Source organism: Dromaius novaehollandiae, chromosome 12, assembly GCF_036370855.1.
Source record: "Dromaius novaehollandiae isolate bDroNov1 chromosome 12, bDroNov1.hap1, whole genome shotgun sequence".
NCBI lineage: Eukaryota > Metazoa > Chordata > Aves > Casuariiformes > Dromaiidae > Dromaius > Dromaius novaehollandiae.
This window is the reverse complement of record NC_088109.1, coordinates 19013647-19034048: the sequence shown is the minus strand read 5'-3', so window position 1 is coordinate 19034048 and position 20402 is coordinate 19013647. Positions and strand designations below refer to the sequence as shown.

The window sequence follows — 20402 nt, the reverse complement described above, 5'->3', positions numbered from 1 at the left end:
CCTGCTCCCATCACCTTTGCTGTTTCCATCCCTCCCCATGGTCACAGGATGGCAACGTGCTCAAGTTGGGCCCCTCCACCGCTTTGCTCGGGGAGATGCTACCTTTCAGCAAGTGCAGCGGCTGCAAGTGGGATTGCGCAGTGTGGGGGGAAGAAATCCCGATGTGTGCACAACCCTGAAGACCTCTGCCCCCTCTTCTGCAGCGATGCCCCCACCTCCTGACAGCAGCACGAGGAAGCGGCAGCTAGGTAGGAGGTAGGGCATGAGGAGCTCCAACCTTCGACATACTTGTTTTATCATGGGTGTAGTACGGTAGCCAGGTGATTATTTTTCTCAGCACCTGTATTTCTGTGTGCGGCCTGCCTAAATGGACTTGAGGTAGTCCTCATAGTTTTGATTGCCAGACTATTTTGGTCAAGATCTTGTCTTTCTAGCAAGAAAGAATAGATAGCTCTGTGGAAGGCCATAGATGTTTCTGCTTGGTTTCGTGCTTCAAGGCAGCCAAGGAAGGGTGCTTGCTGGCTTGGTAGTTTAATGCTCCATGTTTTTTTTATCTTCTAGCTCCTGTCAGATGTCAATATGATTCAGCTGATCTGGTTTACTTTGCACTGAAAAACATGGCCAGCTAATGCATCTTAGGGTGAGCTCTGCAAAGGGTCTGTTACCAAAGAGCCCTGTGCTCCCCTGGCCCTGAGTTAGCAGGACGGCTTTCTGCCTGTGCGTGAGCTGCACCGGGCAGTCAGATCTGGGTTCAGCAAGGAGGGTCGGCTGCAAAGCGAGGAACCAGGCAGGAGGTGGAGGAGGACATCCTTTCATGAGCAGGACACCAGCTCGGCTCGCTCGGGAAAGCTCAGCCCTTGCCCCAGGGCACCAACATTTCCAGCCAAATGTCCTCACGAGCAGACCCCCACCCCAGTGCCTGCTGCTGCTGGGGGGCACCTAGTGGTACAGCACGTGGAAAGAAGTTTGACACTCAATGTTTTTGGCCCATCCTGGTGATGTGAAAATTGATTGATGTTGTCTTGAATTCATTTAATCACATATAACTGTGGTTTCCATAGTTGTGTTGCCCTTTCTCTGCTCCCCTCCTCTGCTTGCAAATGGAGATGTTTCAGGCTTTTTAAAGGTGTTATTGTTTGAAAAATTAATATGGACCTGAAGAAGTTTTCCCCCTTGTTTCTTGCAAAATTTCTGTGTATTTGCAATTACAACTGTAGTTTAAATTAGAGGAGGGAGTTTGCTTGAGATACGCTGCCACTTCCATTTGCACTCCAAATACAGAACAGAAGCCATGGTTTGTGCAGTATTTAGACTTTCCATATCATAAACTGAGATCACCTCTTAAAGTTCAAACTTTTTATTTTAATTAAGTTTTCAGATAGCTCCCGACATTTCCCCAAGGCTTGAATAAAGCTTCCCAATTTAGTCCCTATCTTCCGAGCTCTGTAAACCAGCTATTTCCAGTGAGATTGGCCTGAAGTTTCACAGGATGGTTTTAGTTATTTGACCAAACAAACAAAACGGTCCAGATGGCTGGATTGAGAGTTGCCTTGTGTTTCTTTTTTAGTTACAAAGGAGTGATTATCCTCAGAATAGATGTTTCTAAACTATTTCATTTAAAAACTGAAGGGCTGCATATGAATTAGCTTCTTTTACCACTTAAAAGCTAAAAATGTTTGAAATTGGTTCAGATATTTGTATTTGAAAGTTGGTGGATGTGTAATCACAGCAGGTATGCTTTGTTCAAAATTGCTTTAAAGGACGAAGACAATTTCACATTCTAGTCAGTCGAGATACCACTTAAAGCTGGTGGTGGCTCAACAACTTGAGTACAAGGCTGGAGTGTCAAAGCCATTGGGCTGCTGGGGCTATTTCCTCCCTCAGTGGAAACCCAAACACATCTGTAGCTTATAAAAGGACAAGATTATTGTGAAGACTCAAAAGAGGGCACTTTTGTATGGTGACTTTCCCCTCCGTAATTAGTCCAGCCCCGCTGTGATTGAGCGTTGGCCACCTGGGGTTTTGCGTTCAGCGCGAAGGGAAGGGTCTTCAGACCATCGTGCTGACCTTCTCTGTGTTTGCCACCAGCTTTTCTCCCTACCCCTGCTTGGTCTTGGTCTTCAGTGGACAAGTTTGTCAAAGTAGGGATTCCTCCTGCCACGTCATCAGGCACCTCCTGCCAGCTGGACGCTCTATTTTTTGTCTGAGGTTTCTACATAAGTGATCCCTGTTAGCTGGGAAATTGTGGACATCATAAAGAGCATATATAGGGTGCTATGGCGTAGGAGTGGCCCCAGGAACAGGCTGGTCCCCTGTGCTGGAGCAGGTGAGAGACTGGGCTTGCCCTTGATGCGAACCCAAGGTCATCTCAACAGAGCATTAAAAAAAAGCCTTAACTGCACTGTTTGGGGAGCTCTTTTCAAGGGAGGATTTTGCTGCACGTTCAGCAGTACAAATCCTGGCAACGCAAACACCACTTGTGCTCCATTTGAGCACACCGTTGTGAATTTGAGCTCAGAATTATGTACCCTGCTTAGCTAAATATTGAGCAGACGGTGCTCTTGACATACTGCTTTTGAATAAGCCCTGAATTTAGGCGGACGTATTTCTTCCTGTTTTGATGGGCTCAATTAAAACAAGAAAATCAAACTGCACGAGTAGACGCTTTCACATTTGTGAGGGCCTGCTGTAATCCTGCGGATGCTCTGAGAAACAGAGACGTGAAATTGGTACTCTGTTGTCAACCCACCCTTGATGTTGTGAGAGCTGCAGATGAAAAGTGATCTTTCATAGTAAGGCTGTGCCTGAACCTGCTCCAGAGGGGCTGCGTGCAAGTTTTCACTGAAATTTGATAGTTTTTCCTTATTCTTGTTGGCTCAAGTTAGATCCTAGTGTTACCTGAATAGAAGGTTGTTGAGTTTTTCCAGCTTAATGCAGGAAAAAACAAGTGCACTGAAACTAGTAACCTCTAAAGAGATTTAGATGTGTTTTGTGTGTGAGATGGAGGGCTGCATGGTTTTATGATAAATGTCTCTGTTTTGCATATCTCTTTCTGTCAGTCTGTCTATCAAAATCTGTCACTGGGGAATTTAGCTGTATCCTGCATTAAGTGGTGGCAGCAAAACTGTGATTTATGTATTTACTTATGTGCACGCAGAAACCCTGATCAAAGACGGGAGCAAAATTGATGGAAAACACCCACTCAGTGACCAATAACCGTCTGTTCTCTCTCTTTCCACTCGCTTTCCTCCTTGCAGCAACCACTTGAAAGGAAAGACAGCCAAAACAGTTCTCAGCACAGCGTCTCTAGCCACCGCAGCGGGCACACGGCTTCCCCCGTTCACAGCACGCAGGTGCTGCCGGACTACGCCGCCCCTGAAGCGCCGGCCGCGGATCAGCCGGACAATTCTGGGCAGAAAAAGCCAGATCCATTCAAAATCTGGGCCCAGTCCAGGAGCATGTATGAAAGCCGACGTGAGTATAAAACAGGTGTGGTTGCTAAGGCTACGGTTCTGGCAGCTGCTCTCTGTATATTTTCTTTGCTAAGAACTGAATCTTTTACATTTATATTGAAAATATAAGACTTTGGTTTGTTGATTCGATATCTGTCAGTGATGGCGACTTGCTAGCGGTTCGGTTTCCTCTCTGATGAGGAGTGACTTTAGATCATCTCTGGCGAAGGGTACTTTTGCTTAATGCAAAAAATCCCGATAAAATAATGTGAATATTAAAGTCCATCTTTCTCCCTATTTTTTAATTTATTTTTAAATTAGGCTGAAGGAGAATTTCCAGGTTTGTTATCCAGACCCTTACCTATTTTTTCAAGGTTAAGACTCCTTGATTGATATGCACAGGAATTTTGGTAAGGAGGGGAAGTATTTAGTTTGCTGAAATTCGTATCAGATGCTTTCCAGTCTCACTCCTGGGAGGAAAAAATCCAGCTGAGCCCTTCTGCTTTGACTAGTGTCAACTACTGTAAGAATATAGAAATCAAATGCAAATTGTAAATGGCTTTTATGGTAATTATTAATCTGTACCCTTGGCTAATAGTTCAGCAGGACTTTGCTCCAAAAGTACAAATATGCCTTCGATCAGTTTATTCTCTGCAAACAAAATAAACATGCTAACCTCACTTTAGTTATGCTGCTGAAGGTAGTAGAATCTGTAAAAGCTTCTTGAAGAAAGAGTTAGAGTATTAGGTTCTCATCCAGAAACAATAGCTATTTTAATTATGGAAAAGGGAGCTTGAAAGTCTTAGTGCCATAAGAGTATAACCTGGAGTTTGTTTTCGTTGTGCTCACTGGAAGTTGACAGAAACAGTATAAAATGAACATTACCCCAGAATGAAAAATGGTAGGACTGACTTTTTTCCTGACCAAATGAATCACTTCTAAATCTTATGTCCTGGAAAAATTAAATCATGAGTCACAGTTTTCTTGGCTGAAGATGCATCTCTTTGGATTGAATGTCTCAGCAATGCAGTTTGTAGGTGTCTCTGCTTCTCTGTGCTGCTTTCTTTCCCTTTTCAGGGATTAGCTGTATTCCTGACCTTGCAGGCTCTTGGGCCAGATCTACGGAGAAATGCAGCGACTGCGCTTCCTCGCTGCCCGTGCATCTAGTTGAAATAGGAAAAAGGGGCAGAGAGCTGAGGCCCGGTGACTTTTCAGTCCTGCAGAGCTCCTTCACCTGCCCCAGACTGCCGAGATCAAGGCCAGCCCGTGGCAACGGTATCACCTTCGCGCAGCTGAAGCGGTTCAGCTCGCCTCCTTGCAGCGGGGTCCCCGCAGGCACTGTGCTGTCATTGTCTCTGATCCCCTGCAGCTATTTAGCTAATTTCTAATTAACTGTTTAACTCGTACTAATTAGTCATTAGTGTTAGCTTAGCAGCCTTAACTCCTGCCTGTCTTTCCTAATAAAAACCTGAGGGTGAGTGGGAGAAATCTTGAAGTGCACATTCAAGCTGTTGCCCTTCTGGATCCACCTCCAAAATGGCACGGGAATTAGTCGCTCTTTCCTCAGTGCCTGTAGGTATCTCGTAGAGGTTTTATCCTTGTCCGTGAGTAGAGCCCTTCCAGAGTCCGTTCCGCTGCTCTCCTGGCCCTCTAGCTTCCCAGGCCCCAACTCTCCCAGTGCCACAGACCTCTTGGGACTGTGGCACTGGGCCATGGGATTGTTGCTCAGGCCTTTTGCTAGACTCCCGCATCTGCTGCCATGCTGCGATCCTTCAGTTTCCCTATTTCACTGTGTTGTTTGCCGTGGCCCAGGGTCTCTGTGTAGTGGGAATCAATCCTCTTTTGTTGCTTTAATCCTTTTCTCCTGGCTCTTCTGCCATGTGGGACCTGTCTGTTTGGACATCAGTGCCTGTTTACCTCCTTCTCCTCAAGCTGCTGTTTTCTGCCCAGGAAAGTGTTTCTTTGAACTTCTTGGTTTCATACACAGAGAGTTCTTGGAGACTGGCAAAAGCATGATATGGTCATGTCTCCGTGTAAGCAGAGCCTATGGATTTCAGATCCTAAGCTGAAATGAAATGTGTCCCCTGGGGATTAACCTGCACTTTTACCTGTGACTTGGCTTTGCTGAACCTAATGAAAAGTGAAGAAAAAGAGGAAAGATACAGTCTAACTGAAAAGGGCTGATGAAATTGCTGTATATCCTGTTGTGATCAGATCCCAAAGTGCAACTGATGCTTTTAATTAGAGGTCAGTGATCAATTCTTTCTCCTTCCCCCACCAAGCCCTTGCGTGCCGTCCCTCTCCCTGGTCTCTGATGGACAGTGTGGTTCACAACTGAAGCCCAGCATGTACTCTGCCTGGGGAGTGTGGGGCGAGCTACAGGGTTTCTTACCCCACCTTTGGTCTGCAAGGAGAGAAGTGGGCAGCTGGTGGCTGCTGTGTTATGAACATGAATCGTCTCTGAAACTCACTTCCCAGTGATGCCCGAGCACTATTTGTGTAGCCCCTGGTCCAGTCTTAGGGAGCACTGCAGACTGCTGGATGAGAGAAACCACTCCCTGGGACTCCTGTTTTGCTGTCTGCTCCATGTGTGCTGTGCTTTGTGCTTTCCGCCAGTTGCAGCCCAGTTTAACTCTGATCTCTCCTTTGGCTGGCCACAATAGAAGGATATCATTGTTTTGTTCTTTGCTTGAGGACCTCTTTGGCTTTTGGACTTAAGTGAGCATGTCTTTCTCTTTGGCATCCATAGCTTTGGATGCTAGCTCACTCTCTGTAATGAAAACATCAGCAGAACTTTAAACGAAGAGCTGATGTTCAGAGGAGGATGCTTTTCTAGTGCCTGTACTGAAATTGGCTGATGCATCCTTTAGCCTGGGCTTTTGGTGAGTCCCAGCAAGTCTTTGCTGGCGAAGAAGCTCCATACTGGTGCTCTCTGCTGCACAGTCCGGGACTTTCTGTCTCTTGATTCTTTGCCTTACACTTTGATAAATCTGAAAGGGATAAGACAATGTTCTTTCTGGGGACTCAAAACCCTGCCCCTCACAAGTGGACTGAAAAACAGAAACAATCCTCTATATTGAAGTATACGATGAAGCTCAGGAAGACAGAATTTTAGATTGAGATCATTCTCAGTGTGTTATTTAGTCCCGTTTCTAAAATCACTGAATATAAAGAGAACATAATGCAATTTTCAAGTGCAGTTGACACAAAAAGATGAATTCATTAGCCACAGCCCAGCCAGAATTTTTTTTAATCTAAAAATAATAATGTAAAGAGATTTAATTCAGTATATGAATACCATATTCTCTAGGATGATTCTAAGCACTGAATCTGTAATGGCCACCTGCGGCCTTTTTGACTAGGAGTACATCCCACTGTTATTAATAGTAATAATACAGACATGGAAAGCACACAGGCAACATTTTATTTTTTCAAAATTGGCAAAGCAAGTTCTTCTTTTTCTTTGGATACATGAATCATTATTTAATAACAAAGGCTATATTTGACATACGTGACTTGTCTCATTGAAGCCCTCGGAAGAGCAGGGTTTCATTCAGAAGTGCTAAATAGCCCATAGTCTTGTGAAACCATGTATTTTTTTGATATACCCAATGCATCTGAGATTAAGGAAGTACTCAGATTCTGTGGAGGAGAGCAGCAGACATTGCAGGCTAAAAATATGTATAAATATTTAAATATATAAAGCTAGAATTAATAATGCAGAGCTAAGAAAAGGCTCCATAACTTCTGTCTGGACTGTGGTTGAGTCGCAGCAGATGAGAACTGCAACTTTATTCAATATATACAGGCTAAAGTTCCCGCATGCAGCTCTGCCGGGTGAGGGGATCAGAGCTGCAAGGTGCTGAATGCTTTGGCTCGAGTCCAGCAAAGCTTAATTTCAAGCCCTAAACCCAGAGGGCCTAGGATGTTTTAAGACTAAGGCTGAGCTCAAATGCTCTGCTGCAATCTGGCCCAGGGTCGCAATACTTTGCTGGCTTAAGACTTTAAAGAATAGGCAGCTTTGTGTTGAGTGAATCTGAAAACAGATCATTTGGTGGTGATAACAAATGTACTGTTTGCTGGTGCTAAGTCTTAGCTGCCTGAGCTCCTCTTTATGGGTAACTCATTACTGCTAATGGGAGTTGTGTGCATGAATCAGAGAGAAAGACGAACCCTTAAGGTTTAAAAAATGGACCAGTTCCAAGATCCCGGAATTACATATGTGGAGAGCACTCAGTGAAAGAAAGAGTAATTGAATAGTTTACCAGAGAACCACAATTCCAGCATCTTGTACTGCTTTATTGAAAATATATTTTTATAATATGCTCTTTATTTTTCAATGTATTATTAAACTTCCTTAAAGATTAACGCAATCTGTTGTCAAATTTTTCTCATGTGGCCTGATTGCTTTGCAAAATACCATATCCTACATATGGCCATCTGTCAAAACAGCAGTGACAAAATGAATTAATCTGAATTGCAGATGTGTTAATGAATCCCTTTGAAGGGCTTAAGCATTTAATTAAAAGTAAAGCAGAACGCTATAGATAATTTTTAAAGCTTTTAGAATATTCTAAGTTATCTTTAATATTTGAATTTTATTTTCAGGCACATAATTTATTTCGTAGGATTTTCTCTCCCCAAATCTAATTAAAATAATACAAACAAAGCTGACCTAGTGTTTAGCGTTCACTCACCAGCAATTACAAAGAATTAAAAATATTTGCACAATGATGCCGATCGTTAGATACTTTCTTCCCAGAACAGAAAAGAAAAATACTCTCAGGAAATTGCTAGCTGCCTTCTGATCAGGCTGACTTTAAAGATGACAGTTAGTAAAAGGTCCTTTGTAGGGTCATGTTCTTTTATTGTATAATACGAGACAAACAGTTATAATCATACACTCAGGCACACAGATGTGTCCATACCCTTAGAGAACGTCTTGCTTAAAAGGATCTTAATACTTGCAGCATGTTGCATGAGCAGGAAAGGCTGCGGATCAGCTTACAGATTCGCTGGCGAGCGCCCTTGGCTGCTGGTGGTCTGTCATCAGCCTTGGCCCCGGCTCAGCCAAGGTGTTGAGCGGTCCCCGGACCTCGGCAGCACCCCTTGTGCCATGCTTTGTCTCCTTGGCGAGGACGTGCTGACATCATATTTCAAAAATTTTCCACGCAACTAGAGGGTGGATTAAAGGGAAAAGAAAGAAAAACTGGATTTTTCTGCAGTGGGATAGCCTAGAAACTGGGGGTCTCTTGGGAACATGGGTTCTCATGAGATTTACGGCTAAAGCACTCGAGTTTTTGACAGTGGAACACTCTCCATTGGCTTCAGTGGGACTACTCACTCTTAATTTCAAGCATGTCCTTATAAACTTTGCTGAATCTGAGCCTTAAGATTTTTGTGTTTTGCCAAGCTATGAGTCACTGAAAGTATTGCTGCCTCCAATGAGCTAGTGACTATAGCAAATTCATTTTACAGATTATTTTCATATCCATCTTTTGTTGAAACTGATATCACACTGAGCAGAAAAAAAAACATATAACACATAAGATAATGGTTAAAGTTTGTATAGTAAGTTTAATTAAAGTGACCTCTAATTAAGCACTCTTTTCATTGTTCATTGCCATGGTTTAGCATTTCTTTTAACATTAGAAAAAGAGACTTCCATTTCGAAAACTTACTGTGCTATGAAGGTGAAAATTGTTTTGTAGAAAACTCTTTTTAAGGTGTTCTCAAAGAGATTCCTCCTTCAAGGAGCAAAAAGGGTTGTTCACATATACCAGCATGTGTGTGCGTAAATGTATAAATTCACATGTGTGTGCATATTATGTACCCACATGCATACAAATGTGTAAATAGATGTAAAAGTTAGTATGTCCTAACCCATAGTAGCTATAACCTTTGCAATTATGTGCATGCAAGCCTAACATGATCCATACTGTGAAAATTAAATTAACGAACTAACAAGAAAGCAAGATACCTTAAGCTTTGCAAAACTGTAATATTAATATTGCAGCTATGTCACCTTCGCCTGCAGCTGGACTGAGCAAGGGTGAAAGAGAGAGAGAAATCAATTCCACAAGTTTTGGAGAATGTAAGACTGTGCTGCGAATGTATCTGTGTCTTGTGGTGTCTTGTTCCGGTGTCATTGCTGCTGCGTGGCGGGGGGCTCCTCATCTCCTGGGCAGTCTGGCAGGGTCGCGTGCCAAGGTTAGCCGCGAAGATGCAAAGTCCTCGCTTCACTCTGTACTGGCCAGCGGCAGACGTCATAGGTGGTGGGAGGGAATCGTGTTCCTGTTTCATTTGTGAATCTGCTCACCGGCGGGACCATGTCACTCACTGCCAGGTCCATTCCTCCTCACAGCCTGTGCAGAACTCTTCTTACCACTTTTGCGATGCTACCCAAACAGTCTGTTTTAAAAGAGGATGAGCAGACTGGCAAGGTTTACCCTTTCTTCTTCCAGGAAAAAAAAACCTTATGGTGAACATTTTTTCAGAAAATGTCAGACATTCTTGAGGTCAGGTTAAGGGGCAAAGATATAATGAATGGCTCCTGGAGGCTGTTTTTCACTGATTTTCAGCACAAAGTTTCAGCACCACCATGAAATTTTCCATTTGTCTTAACTAAGGAAAGTGGCTCCTCTTAAGTCCTATTGAAGAGTGGAGAACCTAAGGTAATTCTCCAGCATGGTCAGAGTCTGCACAAAAAGGTCCTACCTTGGCTTTATTGAAGCCCTGAGATGGTTGAGGTTTTGTTAGCAATCTGGACGGTGCTAGTGAATCACCATATAGTTCAGCTGGAGCAAAAAGCGGTAAAAGGAGTTTTGTTTGGTTTGTACTCATGTCATGTATGTGTGTGCTGTCTATATGTTTGTTGTATCTGTGTTTCTCCTGCCTGTAATCCTTCCAGCGAAAGGAGCATTACGTGGATGAATTTGCTTCTTTGGGGATAGACCTGTCTTTTTGTTGCTTTGGTTCAATACTCCAGTTACACCTAGGCTTGCCGTTATCTCCACTGGCCATTAGTCGGCTAGTTGGTCCCCGGATGAGGAACATAAGGCAGCATGCAGTGAGGCTGGAGAGCTGACAAATGGGAAGGTGTTGAGCCATGCAGAGAAAACGGGCCCACGCTGAAGCTCTCTGCCGAAGCCATTTTACCTCTGACCGATCCAGCATGCACTCTTAATTGCTCTGGGCCTGCCTTCGCCAAAAAAGCCTGTGAAGTGCTGGAGAGATGCTTCCGAGCGTTTCTGCTCTTCGTGCTCCCCCTCGCTGGAGGCAGTGACAAACATCGACTGATTCATTGTCTAAACTCTGTTATTGTGCAGGAGGTCCTTATTATGGCAAATTGCCTTCAGCCAGCTCGTCCTGACTGATGAGCAGTGCAGGCTTCCAGCCTGTTTATCACCGTATTAGTCTGTAATTGTATTTGGAGGGAAATTAGCCTATAGATTGGTAAGGTAGTGTGTACAGATCTCAAGCTTAGTTTATAACTGCAAGCAGTTAAAATGGGAAGATGTCATGTAAAAAGAAGATATATAAAGTCAATGGCTATAAATTGGTTTGAATGAAAATGTCAAACCAATGGTCTGTGCCTTGGCACTCACCTGTTCTTTTAATTTTGAGTTTTCCCAGGCCTTGAATTCATATTATATTTTAAGCCTATTGGTGAGTCCTTGAAGAGAGAGCATCAAGGTCAGCCAGAAGTCTAAAGCTGAAAAGCACTAAATGACCCAAACCTTTGCACCGCAGGCACTGGCAGCGTGAAAAGCAATCAGGGCCCCCTCTGACACTCACTGATGTCAATGGAAGAAAACCAGTTTATCTGCACAACAGTTTATCTGCTCATAGATATTGAAGACTAGCTCCTGTTTGATTGGGAGTGTTGCACCCTTATTATGGACTTATTTAAGTTATATTTCTGGAAGATACAGTTTGGTTTCTTTACTAAACATACAGGCAGCTGACTTGTAAAGGAATAACTTTTTCTCTCATTAATTATAAATTTTGGGAGGAGATTATTACAAAATTAGTCAATGTTGCAGTTACTAACCAATAAATATTAAATGAACCCGAAGTTGTCTTCTGATATGAATTAATGTTAGCAATTAATTTTGCATTTTTAAAAGAGGAATGAAAGCAAGCATGAATAAGTTAATATAAAACATTTCTGTTCAACTCCACTTCAAGGTTAGTACTTCACCGTATGTAATATTCATTGTAAAAATCTTGCTGGTGTTCCATACTAATGAGTAGGTAAGGTCTTCTTTTTTGTTTCCAGCTGTTTTTGTCTGTTCAGTAGTTTTAGAAAGCCCGTACATACACAAGTGAAAATCAGGAGAGCTGCACTGTTTTCAGTGAACCCTGGTTTACACCAGTTGGGGATCTGTCCCACAGTTATTTAAAGCAGTGTCAATAGGCAGAGAGTTAACTATGTTCATGAAAGTTAATTAAATAGTAGAAGTCATAACAAGTGGCTCTTTTGTCTCCCATGAAAGAGGAGGCAGCTGTATTGTTTCTGGCAGAGTGATTCTCTTTTATACATGTTCATTTATTGATGATTTGGAAGAGGCTTTTGCCCTGGATAGTGATGCTAGTATTGATAGAGATATTACAGTAAGAAACAAATGGAAAGACAGAATTAGGCACCTAGTAGAAAGAGGAAAACATTGGATAATTGTTAGTAGTAATCTAAATAATAACCCTTTGCTACTTGAATCTATGGATGTTTTTAATTATGTCTAAAAGTTCAATACCTCCTCATTTAAGGAGTAAAATTGTATGGCAGATCCCTCCACAAGTCAATCAGGCCTCACCACTGTTGTCTGCAGTAGAACCCTCATGGGAGGAACAAGTGGATTTCAGTGGATTTCTAAGTTTTTGCGACCAGGAGTAGGCCAGGCATCCCAGCACGGTGCCGAGAGGGCGATGGCAGAGGTGGTGTCAGAGGGAGGATCGGGCCATAGCAGCAAAGGTGCCAGTCCCCCTTTGGGAGCCAGTTTCGCACCCGTGTTGCAGAGAGCCCACCCGGCTCCGCAGTCTGCAGAGCAAAGCCAGGGAAATGAGAAATTTTTTTTGATGTGCAAAATCACAGTGGCTAGCAAGCCTCTTCTCAGAGCAGAGGAGAATGTGCTTTGAGCAGCCATGAAGTGGGTTGGCTTTCATGCAGAGTTCCCCATCAACACAGAAGTGCTGATTTGGGTATGAAGCTGTGCTTTTCCAATTTAAAATGTTATTTTTTCCTTCTTTCCCTTCAGTTCCAGATTATCAAGAGCAGGATATCTTTCTATGGAGAAAGGAGACTGGTTTTGGATTTAGGATTCTTGGTGGAAATGAGCCTGGAGAACCTGTGAGTGCATCTGAAAGTGGGCTTGTTTTAACTCATGACATAATCCCAAATCAGTGCAGTAACATGCGCAGATGTGCCATTCTGCACAGTGGCACCTATGTTAAAATAATTACTGGGCTATGAATTTACACCCTGCAACCTCCCCTCCTCCCAAAAAAAGACCAAACAAATGAACAACTCCCCCATATTTAAAATGGGTTTGACATCCCTTGCTACTGCCTGTTTTTGTGAGAGCCAAAATGAAAACTTATAGGCCTGAAATTTTCCAGGCACAGATGTCCCGGTCCTGTTTGCAGGTAGTTTCCACTGTTTGACTTTAGAGTAATTTGGGGGGCTTTTTTGTTCGATTTCGATCCTTGAATTCACTTAACTTCTTAACCAGAAGTCTGATGCCTGTGAAAGGTGTCAGGCTGATAGCATGTAGTCTTTTATGCACTGTACAGGTCAAAGCTAAATAGCAGCAGTATAAACTTCCACACATCTCCCTGCAAAAATGCTTTTGCCCATTTACTGAAAGAGAGGGCATGAATTCCTTTCGTGCTGGAATAACTCCACTGAACTCCCTGAAGATGGACCAAAGCCAACTTGGTGGGCAGGAGGATGGTATTGAGTTTGGAAACCCTAGAGGCACCTGAAAGGATAACTCAATCTCAGCCTTCCTGACAACACTCACGGTGCTTTTAACCATCTTCCGCTCTTTCTGGTCACTGTCTGCTTCAACACATTTCCCAAGGCTGGCTGTTGTTCGAGTGAGTGGACTGCCTAAAGAAGCAAAATGTCAGTATTTGTCTTGCAATTTTTGTGATATGGGCAGTGTCCTGGGCTATGCGCATGTGGAGCTGCTTCCAGAGGAGCACATCAACTAAACAGCAGACATTTGTTAGTGGTTTCTGGTTGCTACTGAATTGGATCTAAATATCAGCCTTCTTGTTTCCAGCTGCCTGTTGAGCGTATTCTCATTTATCTCCCCCCCCTCCCCCCCTTCTTTCCTTTCTTCTGTTTGTGCTAATTCAACAGATTTACATCGGTCACATTGTACCGCTGGGCGCTGCGGATGCGGACGGCCGTCTGAGATCAGGCGATGAGCTCATCTGTGTGGATGGGACACCCGTTGTCGGAAAATCGCACCAGCTTGTCGTCCAGCTTATGCAACAGGCAGCCAAGCAAGGTCATGTCAATCTGACCGTAAGGCGCAAAGTAGTTTACACAGGTAGGCTGTGTCTTGCTCGGCGAGTGTAGATTTTCTTGCCAGTTCCCATCTGTTCAGCAAATGGTTTAAAGCACAAAAGCGCCTCCTTGTAATACTGGCAAAACTCAGGGGACATCAGCTTATTCTTTCTCTTTTGGCAATTTTCAACTTTTTTCCTTTTTGGTCAAATATGTTTCAAATATTTTGTTTCTAGTCAAGACTCTCTTTTATCTCAGTTGTCTTCTCCAGTCTCGTGAAAGTTTCCGGTAAAGTGGAGAACCGTTTAATTGCAACATGTCATTTTCTTTTGGACCTGTGCAAGAACAGACTTTGCACTTGCCTGCCTGCCCGTATCTTGCCTATGCTGCCTGATAGTGATCCTTAAACTGGAGCAAGGGAAAAGATGCTGAAGAGTCTGCAGGAGGGGAAGCAAGGGGAAAGAGAGAGAGAGCATCAGTGAATGCTTAGTAGTGTCCCAAGCACAGGAGAAACTTCACATGGGTTTGGACAATGCGCGCCACTAAAGTCAACTAACTGCTTGATACGGAACTGTAGGAAAGCAAGTGTCATTGGTTCTGGTGGTGCAGGGACTGCATGGTGGTGGTTGTACTATATGGGTTTCTCTGTATTGTGCACACACTGCAAAGGAAGAGTGAACAGCCTCAGTGGACAAGAAAGAAGCTGGCAGAAAGATGAAGGTGCAGAGAGGAGAAGTGTCACTCTATGGTGGTGCCACCCCAACTGGTGACACAAAAACGTCCTGGTAGCAGAGCAGATGAGGACGTGAGTTTGAGCTTTCTAACTGACACAGGACTTATGTATAGTATTGGAAAGTAGCTTTGGGATGTTGTCTCTTGTCGGTCAGTTTAGGGAGCTTGAGTCTGGGACTTTGGTTTAGCCCTCTCATCCAACAAGAAAGGACATGAGATAGTTATTCAAGTTTAGGCAGCAACAGAATAATGGACAGTGATGTACCTCAAGCCTAAAGAGCATCAAAATAACATTTGTGTTGAAAAGTAGCCCCACAGCGGAAGCTATGACTAGAACTGTACCTCTGAAATAGCTCCAGGGCTGGGTTCCTTCCACACAATGTAAAGCAAACGTTCACTTATTTCTTTCCTTCTTCCCGTTGGGGATTAAATGCTGGGTTATGTCTTTGCTCTAATAGCAGAGGAGCTTCAGAGGAGCATCCTGGTGGTTTTGTCATTCCTGTCAGAGAGCTGCCAATGTGAGAGCAGTTTTATAGAGATGGGGTTTGTTAGGAAAGGAAGAGCAGCTGAATTTTTTGGTGATATTTTAGTGCATGGTTTTCTTTCTGGTTTTACAACCTCTAGGCTGGAAATTATCATAAAAAGATTTAGATTCATGCGATCTTGGTATAAACCCTTGAAATTCAAGGGCTTATAACTCCAGACTGAGCTATTTCGGAATCATTTCAAATGTGGACAGTTATTCTGGCATAAATTGCTCATTTTGTATTCACAGACTTTTAAAGTCCACCGTAACTTTGTAGACAAGCCTCTTCCTGAATTTTCGCCCCTTATTCCTCCTCTCACCTACATGCCAGTAGGAAAAGATTATTAACCTTAATAGGTACTCGCTGTCCTGAGGTTCATATAGGGGAACATTTATATTCTTACATTCCTAATATGTAGAATATTGTGGTTTTAGTACATATTTAGAGTACGTAAGTCCAGACAGGTACTCTTTTTCAAGAACATTTTAAAATTCTGTTCCTTTGGACCATGGGTTTACAGGTTTCGATTTTGTTTGTCTCCAATTTTCTTGTTGCTTTTAAGATCTCCAATCTAATCTTGATTCATCAGACAAATTGGAGAAATGACCTGATTAACAGAGGCAGCCATTTAATAGGGACAAGTGCAATATGCTGCTTTTAGCTGCACAAAGGAACTGTGGGAACCTGGCTGAGTAACAAGAAGTGGAGATTATTGTGGACCACAAGCTTTACCTGAGCTCCCTCTGGTAAAGAAAAACACTGCTGGGATGCAGGCAGGGAGTAGCTCTCCTGATTTCCCAGCAGTGATGATGGCTCAGCTGCAATATGGTCCAGCACTTCACGAAAGACGTGTTTGAGTTGGAGAGGGCCCAACTGGAGGGAGTCCAGAGGACCAGTGAGAATAAGGAGAGCTCTAGAAAACAAGGTCTGCAAGGAAATATTGAACAAATTGGGATTGTTTAGCCTAAAGCAGAGAAGGGGGAGGAGGTGTTAAACTCCCCAAGACTATAAGAGGCTGCTGCAGAGAGGAAGGGAATAATATGTTCTCCATATGCCTGCTAGATAGAACTAGAAATAATAGCCTTATGTTGCAGCAGGGAAGATTCAAGTTAGATATTACAACCAATAGATTGCCTGGGGAGATATTTAACAGCAGATTAGACAAACATCTGTCAGGACTGACAGTAAGTATAGTTGGCCCTGACTCGAGCAGAGTGCGGACTAGATGATTTTTCTGAGATTTCTTCAAGCCTTGTGGTAGCTGATTAGATTTTATACTAATGCCACATCCAACCTCAGTTGCTGTTAAACAGTTGTGATAATGTTTAAAGGCACCCCCCAAACTGTGCTGGACTGTACAGGTCACAGTAGCTGGTTCTCCTGTCCAGAAAAGCTTAGTTTACAAGTGTCTTTGCTATAATATGGGTAGTTATTTTTACTCTTCAGAATAGATCATGTTGATCAAAGGCAATCAGTGCTACCCAGCTGATAGCATTAAGTTGAATCATATGGAGGTGTTGAGTGGTGGATAATTGATATTACTGCACATAGACACAGTCGCACATATGTAACTGAAGCAGGGATATGATGTTTAAAAGGAGCACAATGAACTAATGTAATCAAGGTTTAAAATGCCACAGAGCATCCAGGCATGTGGTACTGCACTGGTCTAACTGTAACGCTGGGATGGTCGTGGCAGTGAACGGCTTTGGTTGTACGCTCTGCATGCCAGAGAGGACGAGCGTGTGTGGTCCGTGGCATCACCTGACAGAGCTGTCGGTGATGATGTCCAAGGGGATACACTGCCCTTTCTCATTCTGATTGTGATTTATAGATTATAGCTGGTGATCATTTTTTTTTCTCGGCACATAACACTTTTCAAGCATGAAATGTCGCAGGTTGCTCAGAGGGCACATGTTTTTTCCTTCCCTAGTTCCCAAGGCAGAGAACGAAGTCCCATCTCCAGCCTCTTCCCACCACAGCAGCAACCAGCCGGCCTCGCTGACGGAGGAGAAGCGGACCCCGCAGGGCAGCCAGAACTCCCTGAACACCGTCAGCTCGGGCAGCGGCAGCACCAGCGGCATCGGCAGCGGTGGTGGCGGCGGCAGTGGTGTCGTCAGCACCGTGGTCCAGCCCTATGACGTGGAGATCCGCCGCGGTGAAAACGAAGGCTTTGGCTTCGTCATCGTGTCTTCAGTGAGCCGGCCGGAGGCGGGGACGACATTTGGTAAGTCTCAGGATTTGGCCGAGCGCCTCAAAGGGGACACGGGATAGAGCACAGCGGTGCGAGGAGGCAGGCGAGGCTCTGTTTAATTACAGTTCAGGAGCGCGCCCTAATTTCTGTAATTGATAGCTTAATCGGAGGTTGAGAGTTGGTAGGTGTTTGCCTCCTGGGTTTTGTTCAGCACCGAGTCAAGAAGAGCAAAATGAGAAATCTGAACCTGAGGAGCAAAATGCCACCACCGGCAATTCCTGATGCTGCCTGAACTCTCTGTGCAGCCTGCAGCCGTCCGGGAGAGCTGGATGCCCGCGGGGGTTTTGCTCTCAGAAGAGCAGCAAGGGATTCCCCCAACATGGTACACTTGCTAATGCGGAAAGGGAGTCAGTGGAATGAATTATGTCTCCTGGTCCTGGAATGGAGCCAGTTGATTTAAAAGCAGTAATGCTTAAACTGATTAACTTCTCTTTGGCAGTCAAGGTTATTCTCTGGATCCTCATTATGGGGTGAGCGTGCTGCTATCTGGAAAGTTTTAATTCATAGTGCTTGCTGATGAGACAAGCAGTGAACACCATTAAAAAAAACAGGTCTGTTCTTTGACCCTCACCACCTTGTGTCTCCCCTTCCCAAACACTTTTCTTTAGAGCAGGGAAAAGCAAGAAGTTCATGCAACAACACACTTTGTGTCCTGCCTTAACAAAAGTGGTCACGGCTTCTTGCTGTAGACAGCCCGTTCTGCTAGGCAGGCATCCATTTCCAGGTGCAAAAGTGATGTAATTCTGTCTTACAGGGCAAATGAGCCATACGTTGAAAAGCACAAATAAGCTGGTTTTGCCAGCATGCACAGCACAGCCCGCACTAGAGCAGAAATGTCATTGCAGGGAGGGAACCAGCTACAGCTGCCGTTTTCTTCCCTTCCCATCTCCTGCACAAGGGCCAGAGGCAGCATCCACTCCTACATCGTAGGGGAAAAAGACGGTGCCCCCTCCTTCTCAGTCTGTGGCATGTGGAAAGGGTAGAGGGGGAGAAGAAAGACAGAGCAAGTGCTCTGGCCATCATCACAGTACCTCTTAGAGCAGAGTTGTGTTTTGCAGACAAAATACATTACAGTCTCCCTATACAGCTTGCATGTTCCTGGAGCACGCATGTGCATGTGGCAAAAAGTGGCCTTTCCTGCTTTGTTCTAGACTTTTTCCTCTGAAATTTCCTGCCGTTGCCCATCACCAGTGCCCTTGCATTAGTAAAAGCACTAACAACTACAGGGAGCATCAGCTCCTTGGTTGTTTATGCAAAATGAGCCATTCCTAACACTGTTCCAGGCAGTCATAGCAGTACAGATTTCAAGGGAGGAAATACCTAGTGTAGATCCAGTGCATCAAACTCTGTCAGTTCTCTGTGGCTAGGCCACCTTGCACTGTCCTCATTCCTGGAAACTTGCTCTTCCAGAATAGGTATTTTGGTGCCAGCACACAACAGCGTACTGCAATATTGATTAAACTGAACTCAATCTAAATTGGAGAGAGATTTCATTTTCTGAAAGCATTTGATAACGTGTGGATAAATAACCGTTACTGTATGAGGACCATGCTCTAACTGTTCTCTGCAAAGAAACTTTGATGTGAGGTTGTAAAGAGTTGTGTTTGCTTTAGCCCAGGATACTAGCTGACTGGAAGCTATCTATGCAGGGGTTCCTCATGAAGATCTGTTGATCTGTGACTGTTTTTCCTTTAATTTTTTTGAAGTGTATTCAGCTTTTTCCTAAACCTCTGCATGGGTGCATCCCCTCTGCTCTGTGGTGCTTGCTTTGTACCTGCTTTGTAGTTTTTTCTTTCATAGGTAGTATTTAAAGATGGTCCAGACTGCTTCTAAAACCCACGTTGGTCACCTTGGTACAGACTTAGTCATCTGTTTCCAGTAAATTGGACAGAGTAAAAACTTGTTTCAGATGCCCTCAAAACACTTCTGAATTGGATGGGTCGTTGTATTACCAGAAAGAGAAACTTCCTAATGTCAGAGTAAAAGAAAAAAAAATCCCCCACCATCTGTGATTAATATTAACACTTTCTGCTGGTTTTCATTGTGTCTTTCCAACTTTGTTCTGTCACCTCATATTCCTTTTCTTAGCCCTTTCTTCTTTATGGTCTTTTTGGTCTTGTTATGCATGCAGCAATGTGTATCTCTAAAACTGCTAGCCAAATAAAAGACTACAGCACAAATGGGAAAGTGCATCTTGAGGGTGAATGTCTTGCAGATGTGAGGTGTGAGATGACCACTCTGCAAATCTCATGCTTCTCATCACGTTCTGTGCACTAAGGGCCCCTTGCCTGTGTGGGGAAGCCCTATGAAAACCCAGTGGATTTATCGGACTTCAGTTCTGTATGTCCTGCATCCCAATTCTGCATGTTGTTGAAGACCCTCTGATTTTGGGGACAAGCAATTGCATGGGACAGGAGAGGGGAGTTTTGTCTCTGAAACACATTCATCCTTAAATGCTCTCATTGTGTCTATTAGACATCTCAACTGTTTTGCGTGTGGTTTTAGAGGTATTTAGATCAAGTGGTCCTTGCTCCTTCCCTGCTCCCATCCCTATGCCATCTCAGTTCATAAAAGGGGAAGGGTTAACGCGACTGCAAGGTGGAGGACTGCACCAAGCTGGTTGGCTTTGTCAGTCTTGGCCCATCTCTAGTGGTCACGTACCCTGCCTGGTTGTTCCTTTATTCCCAATGGAAAAAAACCAATTTCATACTGCTTCCCCATGCAGCACTGATAGATTGGGTCTCCGTGGTAGAAAGGGAGTCGTGCTCCCTCCTAGGCCTAGAGTGATTGTATCTTTCTAAATTGAGAAAGAACAAAACATTGGCAGAAGCTTGAACAGCAGTTGACTTAGAGGAAGACTAGAGATGTTGACACTGATGTTATCTTGGAGGAGGAAGGTTGTATTTTCTACCAGCAGTTTC

The 20402-nt window shown here is 43.9% G+C and overlaps 1 protein-coding gene across 31 annotated transcripts in view; it reads left to right on the top strand.

Moving 5' to 3' along the window:
* MAGI1 (membrane associated guanylate kinase, WW and PDZ domain containing 1) overlaps positions 1-20402 on the top strand; it is a 344450-nt gene that overhangs the window by 308824 nt on the left and 15224 nt on the right. For 14 of the 31 annotated variants that reach the window (XM_064519147.1, XM_064519154.1, XM_064519151.1 and 11 more), the window contains 6 exons: positions 3258-3474; positions 4530-4727; positions 9469-9546; positions 12710-12801; positions 13819-14011; positions 17161-17454. In XM_064519147.1, the coding sequence (XP_064375217.1) occupies positions 3258-3474; positions 4530-4727; positions 9469-9546; positions 12710-12801; positions 13819-14011; positions 17161-17454 (1072 nt within the window). The remainder of the gene's footprint in view (positions 1-3257; positions 3475-4529; positions 4728-9468; positions 9547-12709; positions 12802-13818; positions 14012-17160; positions 17455-20402) is intronic. The other 17 variants (XM_064519162.1, XM_064519163.1, XM_064519170.1 and 14 more) reach the window with 3 other exon arrangements.